General features: G+C 40.0%; 1 protein-coding gene across 3 annotated transcripts in view; it reads right to left on the reverse strand.

Annotated features, from left to right (window-relative positions):
• Positions 1-22,500, reverse strand: part of LOC308084593 (uromodulin-like) — a 53,966-nt gene that overhangs the window by 30,224 nt on the left and 1,242 nt on the right. For 2 of the 3 annotated variants that reach the window (XM_080427320.1, XM_080427321.1), the window contains exons 3-7: positions 21,712-22,485; positions 21,105-21,439; positions 20,585-20,736; positions 19,879-20,121; positions 19,511-19,670 (exon numbers count right to left, since the gene is read on the reverse strand). In XM_080427320.1, coding sequence (XP_080283446.1) covers positions 19,511-19,670; positions 19,879-20,121; positions 20,585-20,736; positions 21,105-21,439; positions 21,712-22,485 — 1,664 coding nt within the window. Of the gene's footprint in view, positions 1-18,482; positions 18,745-18,870; positions 18,947-19,510; positions 19,671-19,878; positions 20,122-20,584; positions 20,737-21,104; positions 21,440-21,711; positions 22,486-22,500 lie in introns of those variants that run through there. The other variant, XM_080427322.1, reaches the window with a different exon arrangement.

Below are 22,500 nucleotides of genomic sequence, written 5' to 3' on the forward strand. Positions count from 1 at the left end.
TTTGATGACGGTCATCAAATTATTGGCATAGGAATGCGACAAAAACAAAACAATGAATTCAAGGATTCATGGGGTGTGTAATTGATAGAAAATAAGTCATGTTTTGGGTGAACTAATCCTTTTAGCTCTAAAAGTGTGGAAAAAAATATTTATTTATTTTGTCAAAATCAAGAACGGATTTCTATGAAACTTGGTGGGAATGATAGACTGTACCAAAGAGATGATTGATTTTTGGGTAAAAAACAAGTTGACCATTAAGGTCATGGTCAACCTTATGTAGTTGGCCTTACCAGCGTCCATATTGTAAAATGCATGAGGATTGGGGGGGGGGAATAAATAAATACATTTCTCCTACTCAGCAGTCAGCACCCCAGGTGTGTTTTTAATGCTGTTTTTTTTTTTGTCATTTGTCACATTATGATCCTGCATTGATTTGAACAGGTTTCTTTCACCAATACAATGACATAATAGTATACAGACACAGTTTATATTTCACAACTGTCTGTTATAGTCTAATCTACCCCAGGGGTCAGCAACCTTTTTCACATGAAGTGCCATGATTTTATTTTCTTGATAGTCAGTGTGCCATATCAACATTATGTTTAATTATGACACCACATCAAAATAACATATCTCCAACAGATTTTGATTGTCCGAGTACATAACAATTACTTTTGTTTTTAAGCATTTTCTTTCACATCAGGACATCATGTAATGATCATTAGAGTCAGAGCAATAACCACACACCAGATTGCTACCGTATCTCATTCATCAGTCAGAGTTCAGGGGTTGCATACGACATTTTGATTGACACTGCCTTTTTTTCTCGCAAAAACAGTACAAAGGTAACATTATAAAAAAAACAGAAATAAGTGCAGGTGAGAAAGGGAACCCATATAGGGCTCATGCAAGGTTCTCACCTAAAATAATAAACAAGTATTAAGTTAAACATAGTAATCAAACATAAGACACGACATGACGACAAATCAACAAGTTCTAAAGAACCCTCATCTCAAAGTGATGCTGGTCATGTTACGTAGTCATGCTCCAAGGTGAACACAAAACTAAACAGCATTATAGGCTTTGTGTGGAAAGGAGGATTGTGTGCAGGAGGTTATTTGCATACAGGGGGAACTGTATGAAAATTGCAAGGGGACTTAAATTAACTGACTACATTTTAAAAATATATTTTATCTTTAACCCATTAAGGCCGAGAAGCTAATAAATCTAAAAATGACACACAGATGCGATCCCGGTCTGAATGGGTTAAAGAAAAATCGTCTCTCACAATCCTGCCAGAGTGCCAGTGATTACTCTCTCCTGTGCTAATGGTGGCACCCATGCCTAAGGTCGCCTCGCCCTGACCTTGATGATTAAACACATCAGTTATACTGTAGCTTCTGGGACACGGTAATCTTTATGCTTTTGTGGATCATTATGTGAACTTTCTCTCTCATAAATGATCTTTGTCACATCCCATTAGGGCTGGTAAATTAATATTATTATTATGTTTATTTGACGGGGACAATAAAAAAAACAATGTATCAAGTTATGAAAACAAACAAAATATATTTTGTATTTGATCCGAGCACTTGATACATTGTTTTCTGTATTGTCCCTGTCAAATAAACATAATAAAAAATAAACTTGCAAAAAGAAAGAAAAAAGTATAACGAAAATAATAAGCCATTTTGAAGACCAATATTTCTGAGGAATGTTAACAACCCATGCATTCAGGACTATAATTATGCAGTGTAAAAATACTCTGTTACAAGTAAAAGTCCGGTAATCAAAATTTACTTGAGTAAAAGTACAAAAGTATTGGCATCAAAATATACTTAAAGTACCAAAAGTAAAAGTACTCATTGTGCAGAATGTCACATGCCATTTCACACGATCATAATGTATACAAATCTTTTGTCTTTTTATTTTTATTTTTATTTTTTAGATCTGCTATTTTCAAATGGACGAAATATATAGGGCTGAAGTGGTTAATGTATGTTTTGTGATAATAATCTAAATCTGCAAAGTAACTAGTAACTACAGTAAAGATGTCAAATGATTGTAGTGGAGTAGAAGTAGGCTACAATATTTGCCTCTGAGATGTAGTGGAGTAGAAGTAAAAGTATTGAAAATGGGAAATACTCCAGTAAAGTAAAAAATCCTTAAAAGTGTACTTAAGTACTGTACTTGAGTAAATGTACTTAGTTACTTTACACCACTGGTCTGCAGTAGAGGATACACAGCAGGAGAGCTGATGGGAGGAGTGGTTTTGCTGAGCTAAGATCAAAGGTTCATACAAGTGTGTTCATTCCAGATAACCTATCTTTAAGAGGTGCGTTAAATAGCCCTAATTATCATAGTTTGTATGTTTTAAGTTTATTGTTTTAGGAGACAGTGTGAGGGATGTGAAGATCAGTTGTATCTCCTGAGCTTCATCCAATGAAGGCTGAGTGACACTGACCCATACCACACGACAGGCTACTGTGAGGTGACTTCCTTTCAGGCGATTTTGGAAGGGTTACCGCAAGGGTCTTCAACGTTTTTCCAGGCCAAGGACCCCTTAGCTGAGAGAGAGATGAAGCAGGGACCCCCCACTACTTGGATTCATGTTAAATGTGTGTTTCCAGACATTTAAAGGGATAGTTCACACCCAAAATGACTTTTTTTCTATCAATAAGTCTCCATTGGGAATTAGTCACCTCATGGAGACTTAAATTAATGGATATTGTTTAGCTTTTGTTGCATTCCTCAGCCAATAATTTGATGACCGGCAGCAGTGCCGGTAGGAGGCACAAAGAGTCTCCTTTGTGTCTCCTACCGGAACCGCTGCCTACCGGTCCGCTGGTCATCAAATTATTCGCTTAGGAATGCGACGAAAACAAAAAAATATCATGGAGTGACAAATCGATGGGAAAAAAATGTTATTTTAGGGGTGAACTAGAAAAATTGCTCCTCGGAGCCAGGTCAGATGAGGCATTTTGTTCCAAAACTCGTTTTGCTAAATTAGACCTGCTGGTGGCGCTATAACAGGCCAATGTGAAAAGGGTGGCATTTCTTCCTCGGCCTAGTGGGAAGGTGTGTGTGAAATTTCACGGCAATCGCACGCTGCGTTGATGATTTGAGGCATTCTGTTCAAAACGAACCAATCCTGCAAACTTTGGAAGCCAATCTTAGCCAATCAGGATAGAATAGAGAAAATCGGACAGATCCGTGTTGATCACATGACTTTATAGATACTGTGTACCGATTTGCGTGAGGGTTGGACAAAATCTGTAGGAGTGATATCCAAAAATGTGTTTTGCACAAATCGGCCTCCTGGTGGCGCTATAACAGGCCAATCTGAAAAGTTCGGGGCAGAGGTTCGGCTTTGGCATCCAGGGAGTGTGTGTGCACAGTTTTGCAGCGGCCGGGCTAACGGTGCCGGAGGTTAGCTGTTCACAGACAGACACACGGACACAAGGACGGACACACGGACGGACGGACAGTGGGTAAAACATACTCTCTCGCCATGCCTTTCGGCCTGGCGGAGACAACTATCCCTTTAAAGTTAAACCCTCAATACTTTGTAAACTTCACCTTTGGCTCGTTACTTGTTCTGCTCTTTTTTTCCTGTACACCAAACCTCTTTATGGAAAATAGCAGATCTAAAAGCTCACAACGCATCTGCGATGTTGTTGGGTATACAGTACTAAACTTATCATTAATTAATGGTGCATTAATACATAGCACCTTTATCCAAGGCGCTTTGTAATGTACATTACATTCACCCATTAACCCATTTAATCCGGGAACGCATCTGTGTCATTTTAGATTTTAGCTATTCAAAAATCTTGAAAATGTGTGCAAATCTTTCAATATGTATTTTTTTAAAGCGAACATTTGTAAAATATTTTGTTCCAGGGACCCCCAGAAACAAAGATTTGAGTTCCAAATGTTTGCTTTAAAAAAATATAAATATTCATAGATTTGTACACATTTTCACGATTTTTTGCTCATAACGCGGCACTCGGTGCCACGCTATGAGCTTGTGGATCTGCTATTTTTGAATAGCCAAAGAAATCTAAAGATGACATAGATGCGTTCCTGGTTTTTAATGGGTTAACACATACACATTCACGGCGGAGGAAACCATGATGCAACACACCAACCTGTTCTCCGAGAGCAGTGTTCAGTGTCTTGCTCAAGGACACCTTGACACTAACTCTGGGGGAGCCCGGGATTGAACTGGGAACCTTTACGGTTCACAAGTGGCCACTCTACCTCCACCGCCCACTGCCGTACCCAGTTTTAATCCATTAAGACCGGGAACGCATCTGTGTCATTTTAAGATTTCTTATTCATGAATAGCAAAAATAGCAGATTTACAAGCTCATAGCGTGGCACAGAGTGCCGTGCTATGTCTGCGACGTCTTTGTTTAACCCATTAAGACCTGAGGCCGATTCTACAAATGTCTTCTAAATCCTAACAGTTTTCTGAAAAACTTATGTTGCTGTATTAGTGGTGTGATCAAAACTTTTTCATGTCAATAAGAACCCCTAATATTATATGTACTGTATTTGGCCGCCGACCCCCATCTCTAAGTCCAGGGACCTCCAAGAGGCAAAGATTTTAGTTAAAAATATTCGCTTTAAAAATATATCTATATTCAGAGATTTGCAAATTTTATCACGATTAAAAAAAAAAGATAGCAGATCTACAAGCTGGTAGTGCGGCACAAAGTGACGCGCTATGAGCTTGTATGGACACCAACTGGACTGGTTGACAAGTTCAACAAGTTATTTGAAGAAGCCAGTGCACCTGATTGGATTGGACAATAGATGTGGCACCATCTTAATTGTAGTTCAGACACCGTTGCACCATCTTTATTGTAGTTCAGACACCGTTGCACCATCTTTATTGTAGTTCAGACACCGTTGCACCATCTTTAGTGTAGTTCAGACAACGTCGCAATTACCTCTCACTGGTGGCAGCGGCATAAAATCCACTGATGGCATCAGAGTCGATGGCTAGTATGGCTAGTGTTTCCCTCCGACAAGCCAAACACTTGAGCTCATTAAGAGTTTCTTTAGTCCAAACCTGTGTTAAACCTCTGTCAGTCTATTTATTATCAGCTTTAATTATTTTTATTTTTTTTTACAATTTAGATTAATTGTCCTGTTGAGCACATTATGTACGAATGTCTTGTATCTGGTAAACACATTGAGCCCTGTAAAGCTGACAGAGGTGGTTTAATTTGAGTGATTGGACTCTTCTAATCATGATTTATTTATTTATTAGGAACATTGGGCTGATCTCGTAAATATGCCCTTGAGCCCAAACTCTTTCCCCGTACACAGTGCCAACTTCCTCGTTGTTCTCTATTGCTTGGTACACATTTATTGACTATTAAATAATATAATATAAACAAAACCTGGTGTCTCTGAACATGTGAAGTGGTGATAAACAGTCCAAATAACTGGAAGATATAAGCTAGTTCTGACTGAAAACTCCCACACAGTAAAATCCTGCGTTCATTTAACACCAGCTTGTAATGATGTATGAGTCATTTCTCATGAACATTTTATAGTTAAACTAATGCTGCATAATGTTGTTGTGTGTGGTATCCATGACAACAGGAGTTGACGTTGCACTGTGGCTCTAGAACAGTGCAGTGGATAGTTGATGTATTTCTATCTTCATCAGTAATAATAATACTCCTCAATAACCACTAGAGCAATCTAGAACAATGTAGTGGATAGTTGATGTATTTCTATCTTCAGCAGTACTCCTTACCAACCACTAGAGACACTAATTGTATTCGCCAGGCCGAAAGGCATGGCGAGAGTATGTTTTACCCCCTGTCCGTCCGTCCGTGTGTGTCCATCCGTGTGTCATTCTGTCATTTTGTGGACAGCTAATCTCTGGCACCATTGGCTTGATCGCAGCGAAACTGTTGACACACACTCCCTGGATGCCAGAGCAGAACCTCTGCTCCAAATTTTTCACATGGGCCTTTTATAGCGCCACCAGGAGGCCGATTTGTGCAACACACATTTTTGGACAGTACTCCTACAGATTTTGGCCCCAAATCCCCCAAATCGGTACACAGTATCTCTATAGTCATTAAAAGAAACGGCTAATTTCAGATTTTTCATATTCCATATTTTCATATTCAAAAAATTGGCTTTCAAAGTTTGCAGGAGTGCTCCGTTTCGAACAAAATGCCTCAAATCATGAACACAGCGTGCAATTTCCGTGAAATTTTGCTCACACATTTCCATTAGGCCGAGGAAGAAATGCCATTTGAAAATGTTCAAATCAGCCTCATGGTGGCGCTGTAACCTATAACTGCACCGATCAGTGTAAAACTTTGTATGCACACTAAAAGGAAAAACCTTTGCCCTGCATTTTTCACATTTGCCTTTTATAGCGCCACCAGGAGGCAGACTTATGTAAAACACATTTTTGATATTAAGCCTTCAGATTTGATCCAAATTTCACGCAAATAGGAACACATGATCTCTATAGTCATGTGATCAAGACGGATCTGTTTGATTTTTCATGTTCCATCCTGATTGGCTAACATTGACATGTAATGTTTGCAGGAGTGGCCCGTTTTCAACAAAATGCCGCAAATCATGAACTCAGCGTCCGATTGTGGTGAAACTTTGAATGCACATTTGCACTACGTTGAGGAACAAATGCCACCCTTTTAACATTGGCTTGTTATAGCGCCACCAGCAGGTCAAATTTAGCAAAACACATTTTTAGAACAAAATGCCTCAAATCATGCATGCAGTGTCCGATTGCCGTGCACAGCCTAGGAATAAATGGCACCCTTTTCACATTGGCCTATTATAGCACCACCAGGAGGCCATAATAACCTACCTGACCTGGCGGAGACTTGTGCTCCGAGGAGCACTTTTTCTAGTTTATGTTTTTCTTGTTGTTTTTTAAACATTAAAATACCATCAATTAAAGAGTACTGTAGATGTAATTTCCTGTGTTCTAGTGAATTTTGTGAGTTTGATACTTTTATCAGGCTTGCTTTACTAGCATTGGATTACGATGGGTACAATTTCATCCAATAAAAAGCTAAAAGTAGGCCTACAGAAATTGATTTGATGACCCAGAAACTTTATTTTTTAGCATATTGTATTCAATTATTTTTCAAGTACACTCTCAACTTTTCTTTGGCTCTCTTCATCGCTCCTCTTTCCCCCTCCGTTCGTCTTCGCTCCGCGGCTCCGTGGTTCGATTCCGTGCGCCCATCCTCCTCCGCCGTTGGGTGCACCGTCGACTCGATGTATCTCCCGTCCTCCCTCGGAGAGTCAGCGTCTCGTTCCTCGCTCGGTTTCCCCACCATGTAGCCTCTCTCTCTCATGGCTTGGGTGACCTTGTAAGCAACCCCGGCTAATAAGGATGGATCTCAAACTGATGATTATGAAAGTTTATTCCAAAAAACACCGTAAGAACTGTAAGGTGGGAAAGCACATAAAAACAGTACAGACATTACCAATAAGGCTAGTGACAAACATATGAAATCATAAACCATACTGAAATATAGCCTAAAGCTATAAGAAATACTAAGTGACACAAACCAATCATTAAACATTTGACAGTATGTCCTGTGTTACAATTACTCAAATGAATTGTTTTTAAACCAAATGACAATCTCTCTTTAGAGTGCAAAACATATGAAATAGTAAATACTGCAATTATCTTAATCACAAAGAAAATAGCTTTTATCTTATTAAACCAACAACAATGAAATGTAAGTTATTATTATAATGTATCTCCTTTTAGCACACATGAAATGTACCTTTTACTCCATGCAGTTATTATGAATTACAATCTAAACCCATATATATTTATTTAATTATTATTCACGTTACTGAGGCTTCTCAAAGGGTCTAAGAATAGATAGCAGAACTACATTCAAAGTGACTATTAACTTGGTCACTATAAATCCACAATGGACACAAAGTCACAGAGATGCAAACAACACAATGCAGCAATAATAGACAATACCTTGTGCCCTTAGCCAGGTGCTTAAACAAATTAAACCTTTCGGTTGGGACATGCTCCTCTGAGGTTGTTTTCATTCATACTGACGTCTTTCATTGCAAAGACACGCTAAAAGTACACAGAGCAGTGACATCCTTCCTGTTTCAGGCATTTTCAAAATAAAAGCCTTTACTATAACAGACTAATAAAAACGAACTCAAATACAATTCTTTCAAACAAAACGATGTAAAGGTGTCAGTTGAGGCATGAACAATAAAACATTATATGTCCAATGTAAACAATAAAAGGACCCACATAAAGTGATAAACTATAAAACTTGGCAAAAGTCCACAGTAATGTATCCTTGAAAGTCCAATGGTTTGGCATGTTTAGGGTGACAATAGCGCCGCCTTCTGGCCAGGAGGTGCATCTGGTGGGCTTTTCTTATGGAAAATAATACTTACACTACAATATACTTTTTTATGCAAGACAGTGCTTAAGTGGTTCGTTACAGACCTCTGTCGCATTTCTGTAGATCCTCACTCCGTCAAGCCAATGGATCCTCATTTTCGTGAAAGGGGTCTGGAAACGTTTACCTTTTTCTTTTAAGAGTTTTTTAGCTGGGAGATATTCTTTCTGTATACGGACAACTTCGTGTGGGTAGTCGTGGTCGAAACCCAGTTGCTTGTTTCCAACTTGGATCTTTGTCTCCCAGGCCTTTTTAAGCACCATCTCTTTCGTCCCAAATTGAAGAAAGTTAATCACAATGGATCGGGGGGTGGCCGATGGGTTGTTGGGTTTCTGAGTGTGAGCGCGGTATCCCCTCTGTATGTGGAGTTGGGTCCCTTTAGGTAGAACAAGCTCCGTTTGAAACAATTGATCCATATATTTCACTACTGAAGCCCCTTCAGTCCCCTCCATGAGACCGAAGACACGTATGTTGCATCGCTTTGCTTGTGACCGCATGTCCAGTAGCTCCGTTTGTAGTTGTTCCATACAGTTCACCAACCCCGTCACCACCACACCATCTGCCCCCGTTTTCCAATCTTCCATTTCTGATATGTGCATTTGTGCCTTGTGTGCACCAGCCATCAACGTCGCCATCTCTTCCTCGTGTCTTTGAATCTGGTGGTCTTTCTCCCTGCGAAAACTTGTGATTTCCTCCTTCATTTCCTTTTTCACTTCTTCTTTAAACGACGACAGCTCCTGCTGCCTTTCCTGCTTGTCAGATTTGAGTTCTTTAGTGATGTTAGCGAGTCCCGTACGCAGTATTTCCGCGAGGTTTTCATCCATTATTTTACCCGTTAATTCTTTCTTTATCAAGGCCCTTTTCGTTCAGTTTCGTTCCCATCAGGTGGATCTAAATAATCTCTGCTTCTTAAAAAAGATCTATTGGTAGTAAGTAAGAAACAAAAAGTTCTCCATCTGCTTTCCTGCAGTAATTTTTATGATCAGTGTTTAAAGTCGGTACTATTTCTTACTAGGCAAAGTAATATTTAGTGTGGTTGCCCTAACAGGGCAGGGGGGTTAAGAGTCCAAGAGGTTAAGAGGTTGGAGGGGAGGTTAAGAGTCCAGTGCCAAATTATTTTTAAAATAATTACACAAGTCGACCTCATGATGGCGCTATAACAGCCCACTTTACGTTTCGGCCTATAACTCTTCAACCGTAGGTCGTAGAATCAAAAAACCTGGATTCCTTGGGTCATGACGCAACTCCCCATATAGGCCACGCCCATTTGCGTCTGGATAGATTTTCAGATTTTTAGATCTTCAAAACACCGTTTTTGCACCTTCTCCTACAGATTTTGTCCAAATCTCACAAAAATTGGTATACATAATCGCTGAACCCATGCGAAAAACATATCAAAGCGGAAACCATACCGTTCGTCCGTAATAGGCTTCCAAAGGGGAGGGGCTTGTTTTACAAATTATGCCAAAAATCATGAACAAAACTTCCAGTCAACCCCAAATTTGAATCACATGTCAACGGTGGAAGGGGGCACGGTGGCGCCTGCAGTAACTTCTTCGTCTCTTCTGGGCAGCCAATCACGGTCCTGCAGTCACTGCTTGTGGTCCTTAACTCCCTGCTGGATTTACTGTTTCACTACCAGTTAAATCTTTCCCTCAACTCCCGGACCCGCCCCCGTCAGCAGCGGCAAATCTCGGTCCTGTATTTATTGTTTCACTCAAATTCACTGACCTGTTAAATCTTTCCCTCAACTCCCAGACTCCATTCCTAGACAAGGAAGAAGGAGGAGCATGGTAGGAGAAACAGCACAGAAAGCATTAAATAAAAATAAAGATTGATTTGATTGATTTGTACACTTTGTCAGCTTGTTCTTTTGTCATTCCATGGTACATCATGATCTAGTAATTGTATTTTTTTACATAACCTGCAGTCCATTTGGAAATTAGTTGGCTGTTCATTGCAAGAGGAAGTTACAATCTTTTCTATTTTGATTATCTTACTGCCTTCAAAGTACCCAGGCTGTGCTCCAGTATTTTATTTATTGTGGGTAATGTATTTGAGAACAGCAAAACCGATCATGTATGAGTTTATAGCCCTGAACGACTGTCATATCGTGACCGACCGTCATGGATGAGCTCAACTTGGTATTTAAACTTTCTCCCTTTTTGGTCCGTACATCTACATGAACGTTCATATTCCAAATATAAAGTGCTTACCCCATGGCTACGGATTTTACAACTATGTACGTTTCCTCAGAAGTACCCGAATATTTTGAATTGTTAAATAAAAAGCATTTTAATCCGATTACGTGACCCTATCGGCTGGGAGGTGTATTGCACTCTGGTGCATTATAACTCTATGAGAAAATGGCCACCGATCGGATATTTTAATCCGATCGGTGGCTTTTTATTGAATAATACGGAAAATACGGGTACTTATTGAGGGCCCGTACATAATTGTAACATGTGTGGCCATGAGCTAAGCACTTTATTTTTGAAATTTCAACGTGTATATAGATGTATGGAGCAAAAAGGGAGAAAGTGCAAACACCAGGTTGAAGTTCATCCATGACCGACAGACGACCGTCATATGATCCATGACTGGCGTTTGTTTTCCAAGTATTTGCAATTTTCAGTACTTTTACTTCTACTCCACTAAATCTGATCTCAGAGGCAAATATTATACTTGTACTCCACTACAATTATTTGAAAACTTAAGTTAAGTTGTAGATTTGGATTATTATTACAGAACATACATTAACCACTTCAGCCCTATATACATATTTTCAGCCATTTGAAAATAGCAAATCTATAAGCTCTCAATGATGTAGGTAGACTATCACTACATAACTAAAAGAGTTTATGAGTTAGGGTATCAACAATATATTAGGGTGACATGCTATGGTTTAAAACTGTTCTAAACCATAGCCATATGTTAACCTAGAACAGGGGTCTTCATAAGGGGGTCCTCATAGTTACTACAGTACAGGGGGTCCGCCAAATCTATTTGAGATTTTCTCTCTTTTTTCCATTTTTTTTCCACTATAACCAGCATCTGGGGGTACATTCACTGAAAATAGCCGATCTACAAGCTGACAACGCGTCATGCTGCGATCTGCTGTTTGTGGTAGGCTAAGTAAGACCGCATGGCTCATTTGCATATCCTCGTGAATTTTAAGTAGCCATGCGGTCTTCATTTACTTGTAATAGAGTATTTCTGTATTGCGGTATTGATACTTTTACTTAAGTAAAAAGTTTGAATACTTTTTCCACCACTGATTACTAGCAATAACTTGGATAACAATGACACATTGCAAAATGTCGGCTATTTATTACAGTTACATTATTAGGTTAAGGGAAACAAGAGTTCGTCATAGTGTCAACATTATATTAAGCGAAATATAATGTAGGCTATACCTATAGAGTCACTTAGACAGGCAAGACAGAGTTAACAAAATAAATTGCCGTCTGATATGATGTAAAAACGGAGGTCCGGGACCCCTAGGCCCTAGGGGGTCCTCGTAGTTACTACAGGGGGTCCGCCAAATCCATGTGATATAGAACAGTTTATCTCTCTTTTTTTCTTCTTTTTTTTTACCAGCATCCCTATTTTGCGGGGTAACCTACATTCACTGAAAATAGCCGATCTACAAGCTGACAATGCATCATGCTGTGACAGCTAGAACCAACTGTACACCAACAAGGACAAAACAATAATAATAATTATTAGTATTATAATATTAGCATCAATTCGTTCACCATAATAAAGAATAGGATGGACGCACACTGTCGCACAGGCTATTATATCGCATAATCCAAGTAAATCCACAGTGCGTAAAGGTGAGTATAGGCTCTCATAAGGATGTCATTGTGGGAATAACATAAGGATCTCATGCGCACACTTTATTAAGACGTTTGAACGACACGGGAAAGCGTTCACAATCACACTCTACAATTTTATTACACTTCTTCTTCTTATCACATATAGCCAAAATATAATGTAGGCTATACACTTAATAGAAAATTGGACAATGTTTAGCTGTATGTCGGAAAGAAACCATGCAGGAACATTAAGTCAGCCAGTAAAAGCTCACGTTCTGCTTTGATCAGGTTAATGTTAATGTTATATTATCGGCTGCCTACAAGCATCGTTGAACTCGTGGCTCAACGTGCCCTCGGTGGCTCATGGTAATTATTAATGCTTTGATCATCTCATCAATTGTAAGTCTAGAATGACAGACGCAATGAATACAAGCGTATGTTACATTATATGTACAGTATATATGCTACAAGCAAGCAGAGCCACAGTTGAAGAAAGTTGGCTCGGGCAGGAGTCGATCCCGTCCTCCCAGTGCGTGTGCTTTTCTTTGATTGGCCGAACGTTCATATTATAGCGCTCCGACCTCGACAAGTAGGCGATGTCTTTGGCGCAGTCGGTAGCGCTGTCGCCTCACAGCTAGAAGGTCCTGGGTTCGATTCCCGCCGGGGACGCTGTGGGCACTGGGGGCGTGTCTTCTCCTCCGCGTCATCAGCGCCCATACCCTAGGTGGGGTTGGCGAAAGGGCCTACTCTGTGTGGAGTTTGCATGTTCTCCCCGTGTCTCCTAGGGTAGTTAATACCCTCACAAAAACATGTAGTAATCCTGGTCACTATACCGCCTCCCCCATGACAGCCGGGGCGCCTGATGGAGGGGAAGGGAACTGGTTGGAATAACGTGTTCCTTCCACGTGCTACGTCCAACCAGGGAAACTCCCCCTGTCAGGTGACAAGAAGGTCAGTTGGCTCTCATGCCTGAAGGAAGCATGAGCTCGGCCCTGGCCTCCCTACTGTGGGGTGACAGGTGTAATACTGGTGTAGGGCTGGTGTAGTGCCCAGGATCACTTAGGAAATTGGCACCGGGTGAAAAAAATGGGTTACAAAAATCGTGGGATAAAAATTTAGAAAGAGAACATGTCAACGGTGGTTTACTCAACAACTCCCCAAAAGCATTTTCACTTTGATACTATAGGGGGTGCCACAAATGCGCAAAATGTAAACGTTTGATGCAAAAACATGATTTTTAGGGGGATCAATCCTCTCAAAATGAAATGCAAGTGATCTCAGGAGTGACGTGACAATATAATTGGCTTACAACATTTGTGGGAGGGGCCATTTTCTATAGTGGGAGAGGCCTATTTCTTCAAATCAAAACGCCATGTATCAGGAACGCAGGATCCGATCTGCACCGAATTCGGATCGCACGTGTACGGCCTCCAATGGTATTCCTCCCGGCGTATTCCTTGTGTCCCAGCGACCGCAACCCGCGACTCTTGTCGGCGCAACCACACTTGCAATTTCCCAGAATTGCGAATATTCTAGTTTCAATAGGGGTGGTGCGGTTTTCGGTCACATGCATGTTGTTGACCAATAGGATGGCCGCAAAAAAGAAGATGGCAACGCTTCAACTCTGACCAAAACAAAGCAAAAATATTTTGTATAATTCTACCGCGTTTTATTGACATTAATGTGAGAGGAAAACAGCAGATGGATCAACTCCCTCAAGCTGAAACGTCAGCAGGTAAGCCACATAGTAGGGGGTACTAACCACCAAAAATGGCCAAATCGTTACGTGGCGGATAAAAGCATGAAATTTGATACAGATGTCCCTTGGGTCATCCTAAAACATCCTAGAAGGGGTGCCCAAAAAAATCTTAAACAGGAAGTGAGTTATGGACCAAATTCAAAATGGCCACCTAAACTGTTGACCGTTGACTCAAAAGACACCAAAAGAATCTCCAAAAAGCATACAATTTGGCACATATGTCCCTTGGGTCATCCTAAGACATCCTAGAAGGGGTGCCCAAAGGAATCTGAAACAGGAAGTGAGTTATTGACTAAATTGAAAATGGCCGCCTAGTGTTGTTGATTGACTCAAAAGACAACTAAAGAATCTCATAAAAGCATACAATTTGGCACACATGTCCTTTTGGTCATCCTAAGACATCCTAGAAGGGGTGCCCAAAAAAATCTTAAACAGAAAGTGAGTCATTGACAAAATTGAAAATGACCGCCTACAGTGTTGTCGATTGACTCAAAAGACAACTAAAGAATCTCATAAAAGCATACAATTTGGCATACATGTCCCTTGGGTCATCCTAAGACATCCTAGAAGGGGTGCCTGAAATTATCTGAAACAGGAAGTGAGTTATTGACTAAATTGAAAATGGCCGTGTACAGTGTTGACAGATGATGCAAAAGACACTAAAAAAAAAAAAAGCATGACATTTGGTACAAATGTCCCTTGGGTGATCTGAATGCATCCTAAGGGGTGCCAAAAAAAGTTTTAATAGTCTCTCGATGGAAAACACTCCTCCCACACGGGCTGCACTGCTACAATATTCAAATCGAGCAGCCAATCTGGCATTTGGTCCAGAAGCCTGAAAGCTATGCAATCTCTACCATCTCCTGACAAATATGGATGGATTAAAGTCGCTGATTCGTGGACACCTTTATGGACACTCTTGCCAGAGGCTGCTTAAGTTTGTAGAGAACTCAAGTGTGACTGCAAAGCTGAGCCCTTCTGTTCGAGAAAGTGTAGATGCCGGTATGCTGGGTTACCTTGCAGAGCATTATGCCAATGTGCTGGTAATTGCTAATTGGCACACATGAATGTAGTTACTAAACACTAATCACAAAAAACAGTAATGATCAAGAAGAAAATACATGAGAAGATAGAGTGTAAAACAAGCAAGAAGATACAGAGTAAAATAAATAAGAATATGCAGAGAGTTAGATAAATAAAGAAGATTCAAAGAGTACAATAAAAAAATTATGCAGAAAGTAAAATAAATAAGTGATGTAGAAATGAAAACAGAAGGTAGACTACAAAATACGTCAGGTTATGCACTGCATAACCTGTCGTATTGAGTCTGCATAATATGCAGACTGCCATGGTCAACTGTTCAAACAGCACTCAATGTACGTACCAAATTATACACTTTTATGACGTCCCTTTATGTTTTCTTTTGTGTCAACTGCTTTAGGCGGTCACTTGCTGTTTAAAACCTTTTTGGGCACCCCTTGTAGGATGCGTTCAGATCACCCAAGGGACATTTGTACCACATTTCATGCTTTTATGAGATTCTTTAGGTATCTTGCATCATCTTTCAACACTATAGGCGGCCATTTTCAATTTTGTCAATAACTCACTTCCTGTTTCAGATTATTTTGGGCACCCCTTCTAGGATGTGTTAGGATGACCCAAGGGACATATGTGCCAAATTGTATGCTTTTTGGAGATTCTATAGGCTTTTTGAGTCAATCGCCAACATGGAGGCGGCCATTTTCAATTTAGTCAATAACTCACTTCCTGTTGAAGACTTTTTTGGGCACCCCTTCTAGGATGTCTTAGGATGACCCAAGGGACATGTGTGACACATTTTATACTTTTTGGAGATTCTTTAGTTGTCTTTGAGTCAATCGACAACACTAGGCGGCCATTTTCAATTTGGTCAATAACTCACTTCCTGTTTAAGATTTTTGTGGGCACCCCTTCTAGGATGTCTTAGGATGACCCAAGGGACATGTGTGCCACATTTTATGCTTTTTGGAGATTATTTTGGTGTCTTTTGAGTCAACGGTCAACAGTTTAGGTGGCCATTTTGGATTTTGTCCATAACTCACTTCCTGTTTAAGATTTTTTTGGGCACCCCTTCTAGGATGTTTTAGGATGACCCAAGGGACATCTGTATCAAATGTCATGCTTTTATCCGCCGCGTAACGATTTTTCACTTAGTGCCCCCTACTAACACACACACACACACACACACACACACACACACACACACACACACACACACACACACACACACACACACTCACACACACACACACACACACACACACACACACACACACACACACACACACACACACACACACACACACATATGTATTAGACATATGTATTATGTCATATGTTATCACATTAAAAAAATCTATTGAAAATAGCAGATCTACAAGCTCACAATGTGTCTGTATTAGAGATAGCCGGCACTTTTGACTCTAGCCTAGAGGAAGCCTCTATGACCAAGGTCATCAGAGGACAGTGTTACTTGAGGACAGGAGGAGACAGAAAGTTCCAGCTAAACTAGTTTTTTGTTCGTCTACGTAGCTTCAATAGGTGTGGTTTCCATTAAGGTGAACAGGTACAGTAGACCTAATCCATGTTGATGAGAAAGCATGCCGATGGGACAAAGGAAAAAGACTTGAGTGTCAAAACAGATAATTATGTACATGATGAGTAATTCATGAAGGGCACGGCATGATCTAAAGGAATGCAATGTCACAATAGTTTGATTCAATGGTGCCTAACTTTGATGAGAGGTGAGGAGGAGGTCTCATGGTGAGGCTGTGGATCAAGGGTTTCCATGGATTATGCTTGTGAGTGTTATTATAATTGAGTTGTTATTGTTATTATTGGACACTTTGAAACACTTTCTCTCAACAACAAAAAATGTATAGAAAAAAAAGAAAAAGGTGCCACAGACATAGAGTTTCATACATGTCCTTCCTAGGTATTTTAGGAAAAACGTTTGGTGATGCAGGGCTGCAAGACATACTCATTGAGTCTGAAGTTGGTGCCCCAGAATCCATCAATGGTGTGATCAGTGGTCATCCACAGGAGATGCAGTCTGCACTTTCATATTTTGTCATATTTGTATACTATTTTGCTGCTGTTGCACTGTCTGACAATGTCACACCAATATTTCTCTGTTCATACCTGTGAGTGACACAGAAGGCCTGATCTGGGGGGTGGGTGGGGGGGTTGATGTACAAATGACACATGCTGTGACACACTGTGGTATTTTAATACATATTTTATACCATATTTTGTAATAATTTCCAGCTTTAGTGAATTTATTTTAGTCTAGTCTATTTCTGGCATTATTCCAATCTAGGGGGCGTGGTAGCATTTTGATTGATTTTCAGCCATTTTGGGCCAAGGGATGCTGCTTTTTTCCCCTACCTTTCATTACACAGTAGGTTGTGATTTTTTTAAATGTATGAAACATAGCTAAATGCACTATGTGTATGTTTCATTGTGCTGGGTGCCAATCACTTCCGTAGAAGTGTTTTCTTTAACAAATTTGCTACATTTGCATGCTACATCAAATATGAGGATACTAAGCCACAAATACTTGTTTCAGATGTTAGGTATATGTATTTATGACATTTGAGAAAGATTGTGTTTCCAAAATCAATATAACAAGCAAACATTTTACAAGCAAAAACAGCAGCACAAGATTTCCGTTTTTTATATACATTTATATACATTTCTGGCTTGTGAAAAAATACTGCAGGATATTGTGCGGAGACCTTTTAACCCAAAGTACACAAGGGTATTGTCTATGCAAAAATGCATTGAAAAAGTAGATCCAAGACGTGGGAACGAAATTCATTTTCTAGACACTTTTTGGTGGGTCACCACACGGCCTATTCACCGGGTATGGTCTAGTAATAATAATCTAAGCAAAGACTAAATAAAAGATTTTGTCACCCTTGGTCCACATACACCAGTGCAAGAATTCACTCTGAAAAACAAGTGGTATTTGAATGAAGAATGTTAATTTGCTAATTAGTGGTATTTTACTGTATGTTATGGCCCAATTGGATGTTCATCCTACTGAGAAGGATATATTGTGTTTTATAAGTGTGTGTATTGTGAATAATCTACTGGTGTGTACACAGGGAGGATTCATGTATAGTTGATGTTTGAATAGAAGTGCTTGTCAGTATCACCCTGTTTTTTCATTATTGAGTTAAATTAGTTATGACACACAATTGATGTCAAGAAGGATATGAAAATCTTAAACTGATCAGTCTATGTTCATACAAACTTAAGATGAGTTATTTTTATAGCACTTTTATAAACATTGAGGCTACATACATTTTATTGTGTATGAATATACTTCATCATTGATCATTCACATATTTCTATATTTACTAAATAACTACATAATGTTTTATTTGGGATTTGAACCTTGAAGAAGCAGACACAGATTTGTCATTTAATGCTCATATCACCATTTATTTGTTATCATTATTATTGATTTGCAGTATGTTTATTTTTTTCAGAAGAGAGAAATACAAAAATTGTTAATGAGTAGTTAGATTAGATTAATCATAGCATAGCATATTTATGAAACCTACGCACCAAATAAAAATCGTACAATTATACGATTAGAAAATGGAATATATTGGAGTCAGTTAAAGATGTCCGCTGGTTCACTCCACTAGCTTGTCCCCTGAAGATCCAAAGCAAAGAGAAAAACAAGAACAAATGTAATCCACTTTAACATTGAGTTGTCACCACTTCAGATCCTTGTATTTCATAAAATACTTTATTTCATATGGTTGTTCTTGATACTCACAGGTGATTGGTCCAATGGTGATGGGTTTGAAGGGTACAGATGTGGAAACGGAGCGACGACGCCTCCCTGAGCAAACCTGTGAATGGTGAAGGAATAGCAGTAAGCACACAGTTTGCTATTGACTTAACTGTCTGGTGTGAGACAGCAGAGTTATTTCATAGATAAACACCCAAGGCATGTGTACTCACACATTGTACCAAATAATTGAAATTTTAATTCACATTGAAATGTTTAAATATGCCAACGTCTGTATTTTCCCAGTACAGTCAAACTGGAACTGTGGTCAACTTGTTTTATTTATCAAACAGGTCTAAACAGGTGAGTCAGTTGAGGTGACGATCCACTGCGTTCAAATAAACTGTATATCAGGAGGCTTAATTGGAGGAGGGGAAACACAACAAAACATTTTATATATCCATCACTCATTAGAAAACACTTGTTGATGGTGGCCATTTAGAAAAATAGCCGCCATGGGCGCCGTGTTGAAAATTCATGATGCCTCCATATCCTAATCTTTTTGGGAATGCTTTTGGCTTTAAGTGAACCAAATGTCATGCTTTTATCACAAACTGAACGATTCCTTTATATTTTGGAGCTAAGCTGCTGGACTATAAGTGTAGAAAGAAAGTGCGAGACTTACAGGAGAACATGAGGAGGCTCTCTGGTCACACAGGTGGAGGCTGCAGTGAAGGTAGATATCTCTGTAGTCTCCATCGAACAGGAAGAGCAGGGCAGAGAAACGAGCCTGGAGGGAAGAGCCGCTCTCAACCACTGTCACCTGACGACGGTTGATAGGACACCTGGGAAAACACATCACTATTTCATCCCTCATTCTTTATTTAGTTAATCATTTAAAGGATTTTACATTCATACAAAGACACTGAACTAATAATAAGCACTCTTCACATCATAGTTACCATACCCGCTCCTACCCAAACCCTCTCTTTAATTTCTTGTTTATTGTATTGTGACACAAACCATCTGCTGAGGCTGAAGAATGAAACATACTTGTTTTGAATGAGTGAGTGTCGCACAAGGTCATCAGGGCTGGAGGAGTGAGTGGCGTAGCAGTCGTCCAGAACGACCACAAACCTTGGATCTGTTTCCCCTACAGATACTCCTACATACAGGGCAGAGCCCACTGGCAGGGTGACTGGGCCTGCTGGGTAAGGCTCTGTGTAGTTGGAGTTTTGGAACAAGGACATGGAGACGTTGGTTGGTGAACCCACACCCGACGTGCCACCTTTAAGCCTGTCAAGGAAACATGGCATTTAAAGGATCAAACTGTATCAATTGGGTTTGGTTTGGCCGAACGGCTGGCTGTCACTGTAGCAAAACATTTGTGAAGTGCAAACTTAAGAACTGGCTTGGAAAAAAATACCTATTAATGGCCACATTAACATAAATACAAATACTGTAATTTCTGTAGCCTGGATCAAAATATGACAGAGAAACAAGTTGAAGCCTGAAATGTAATATACTAGTCTCTTCTTGTATGGCAGCAAATAGAGGCCATTATAACAATGGCAGATGAATGAATGAAGAACCATTCAAAACACACTTAAATCTGTAACCTTTTTTCATTTGTCTGTCTTTTCACAGTTCTGTACCAAGGCTGTTTGGTGCAAAGCAGTTCACATTTATTGTACTGCAATAAATTGTATATTCACAGTGTTTTCACTATCATATGCAATTTAACAAATAGGTTACTCACTGAAGGTTTGGTCTGATAGCCACATCTAGGCTCAGTAGGCTGGTCTCTGTGTCCAGAGGATAGACACAGGAGAAGGGAAAACTCTCAGGAAGTGAGTTATTTGCAGGATAGACAAATAAACAGTTGGAGTAGATGGCATGGGTGTTGTTGGTCTGAAAGACAGAGGTTAACCGAATGGTCAGTCCAGTGAATCATCTAGCCAGCTGGACACAAAGTATCAGTATACAAGTACAACACATAATTAAACAAAATGACTGAAAGAAAGAGTAAAAAATATATAAATAAACAACCTTTGTCCAACCACAAAGTTAAAGTAAGTTTGGATTCCAACTATATATGTATATCTATATCTATATCTATATATATATATATATATATATATATATATATATATATATATATTGTACTGTGGCCAACAACATCACTTTGGCAGCCATGCACAGCACAAAAGAAAAACAAACTTTACTGCTGATGAAGACAATCCTATAAAACAGCTACGAGTTATCAGACAAATCCTCACTGTCAATATGTTCCCACAGGTGTCAGCCTGACGTTCCACTTGGTACCACACCGTTCCATCACGCTCTGTGAAAGATGAGCACCGCGGGTCGGCCAGGTGACCAGAGGATCCATTCAAACTAGAGGATTGCAGACCAGTCAGCAGCAGACCAATCTGGATTTGACTCTGACCACAAATAAGTTCAGCAGTTGAAGCTGGAGGTGGTTGAGTGACAGTAGTTGAAGGGGGTTGAGTGACAGTAGTTGAAGGGGGTTGAGTGACAGTAGTTGAAGGCGGTTGAGTGACAGGAACTAGAGGGAGTTGAGTGACAGGTTGAGGATACTTTGATGATAAATCTAGGGAGGTAAAAGCCAGGTTTGAGAGTTATTACATGCAGCACATCTTTAACAAACAAGCACTGACCACAAATAAGGTGGTTGAGTGAAAGGAACTGGAGAGGGTTGAGGATCATATAAGTTAGGTAAAATGAAGGTGTGAGAATTATCATACTGTAGCATATCTTTAACAGACAATCAATCAAGCCTTCTATACGTCATCAAATACATTTTGTATATAATATTATAGATTAATATTTTACGAACAATTGGACAACACCTCTTTACAGTACCTGCACAATAGGCCAAGTTACAGGCGTTTGTCTTTACAAGCTTGTAGACATAGTAGTTCCTGTTACAGTTCTTCACATGGATGGGAGGTGGGGTACTGTAGCAACAGTTGCTTGAATAAGAAGCACAGACACTGCGCTGTATAATTCCATCTGACACTGCAGGATGAGACTGTGTCATCCATACAGGAGCAACTGTTCCACAATAGTTTTCTCCCGCACATGTGTCTGGTATTTGGGCACTGCTTTGCCCCAGGAACAGTCTATACCACCCTTGCCAGTCGACATTGTTGTCGCAGTGATAGTTACCATTTGCATTGTAATCTGTCGCTCTCCAGGTATCATTCAGTACTGTGTAGTGATCACAGGGATCTACACAGCGAGAGTTGATACAGTCCTCACCTAATGGACAAACCACATTGCCACAGGAGAACTGAATAACAGATCTTTTGGCCCTGGAGGGATGCTCGGGGCACTCAAAGGAGCCAGGTGTGTTCACACAGACCTGAGACGCAAGGGTGCAGTGTGCGTTAGGGAGGGAGCACTCATCAATATCCACACAGCCTTTCTCTGGTGACCATCTGTAACCTTGCTGACAACAGGAGGAATTACTGCAGAGCTTTACATCGTAACAGCTGAGGCCATCACCGACAAAGCCATCTTTACAGACACAGGAGACTGATTGGCTGAAGAAGGTGTCGCCTCTCTCTGGGTTGACGAGAGATTCCAGGCATTTAGCCTGATCATGACATGATTCACAGCTGAGGAAGGTTGTACCTGTGAAAGGAATTA

This window comes from Gymnoscopelus braueri, assembly GCF_963280865.1.
Source record: "Gymnoscopelus braueri genome assembly, chromosome: 4".
Classification (NCBI taxonomy): domain Eukaryota; kingdom Metazoa; phylum Chordata; class Actinopteri; order Myctophiformes; family Myctophidae; genus Gymnoscopelus; species Gymnoscopelus braueri.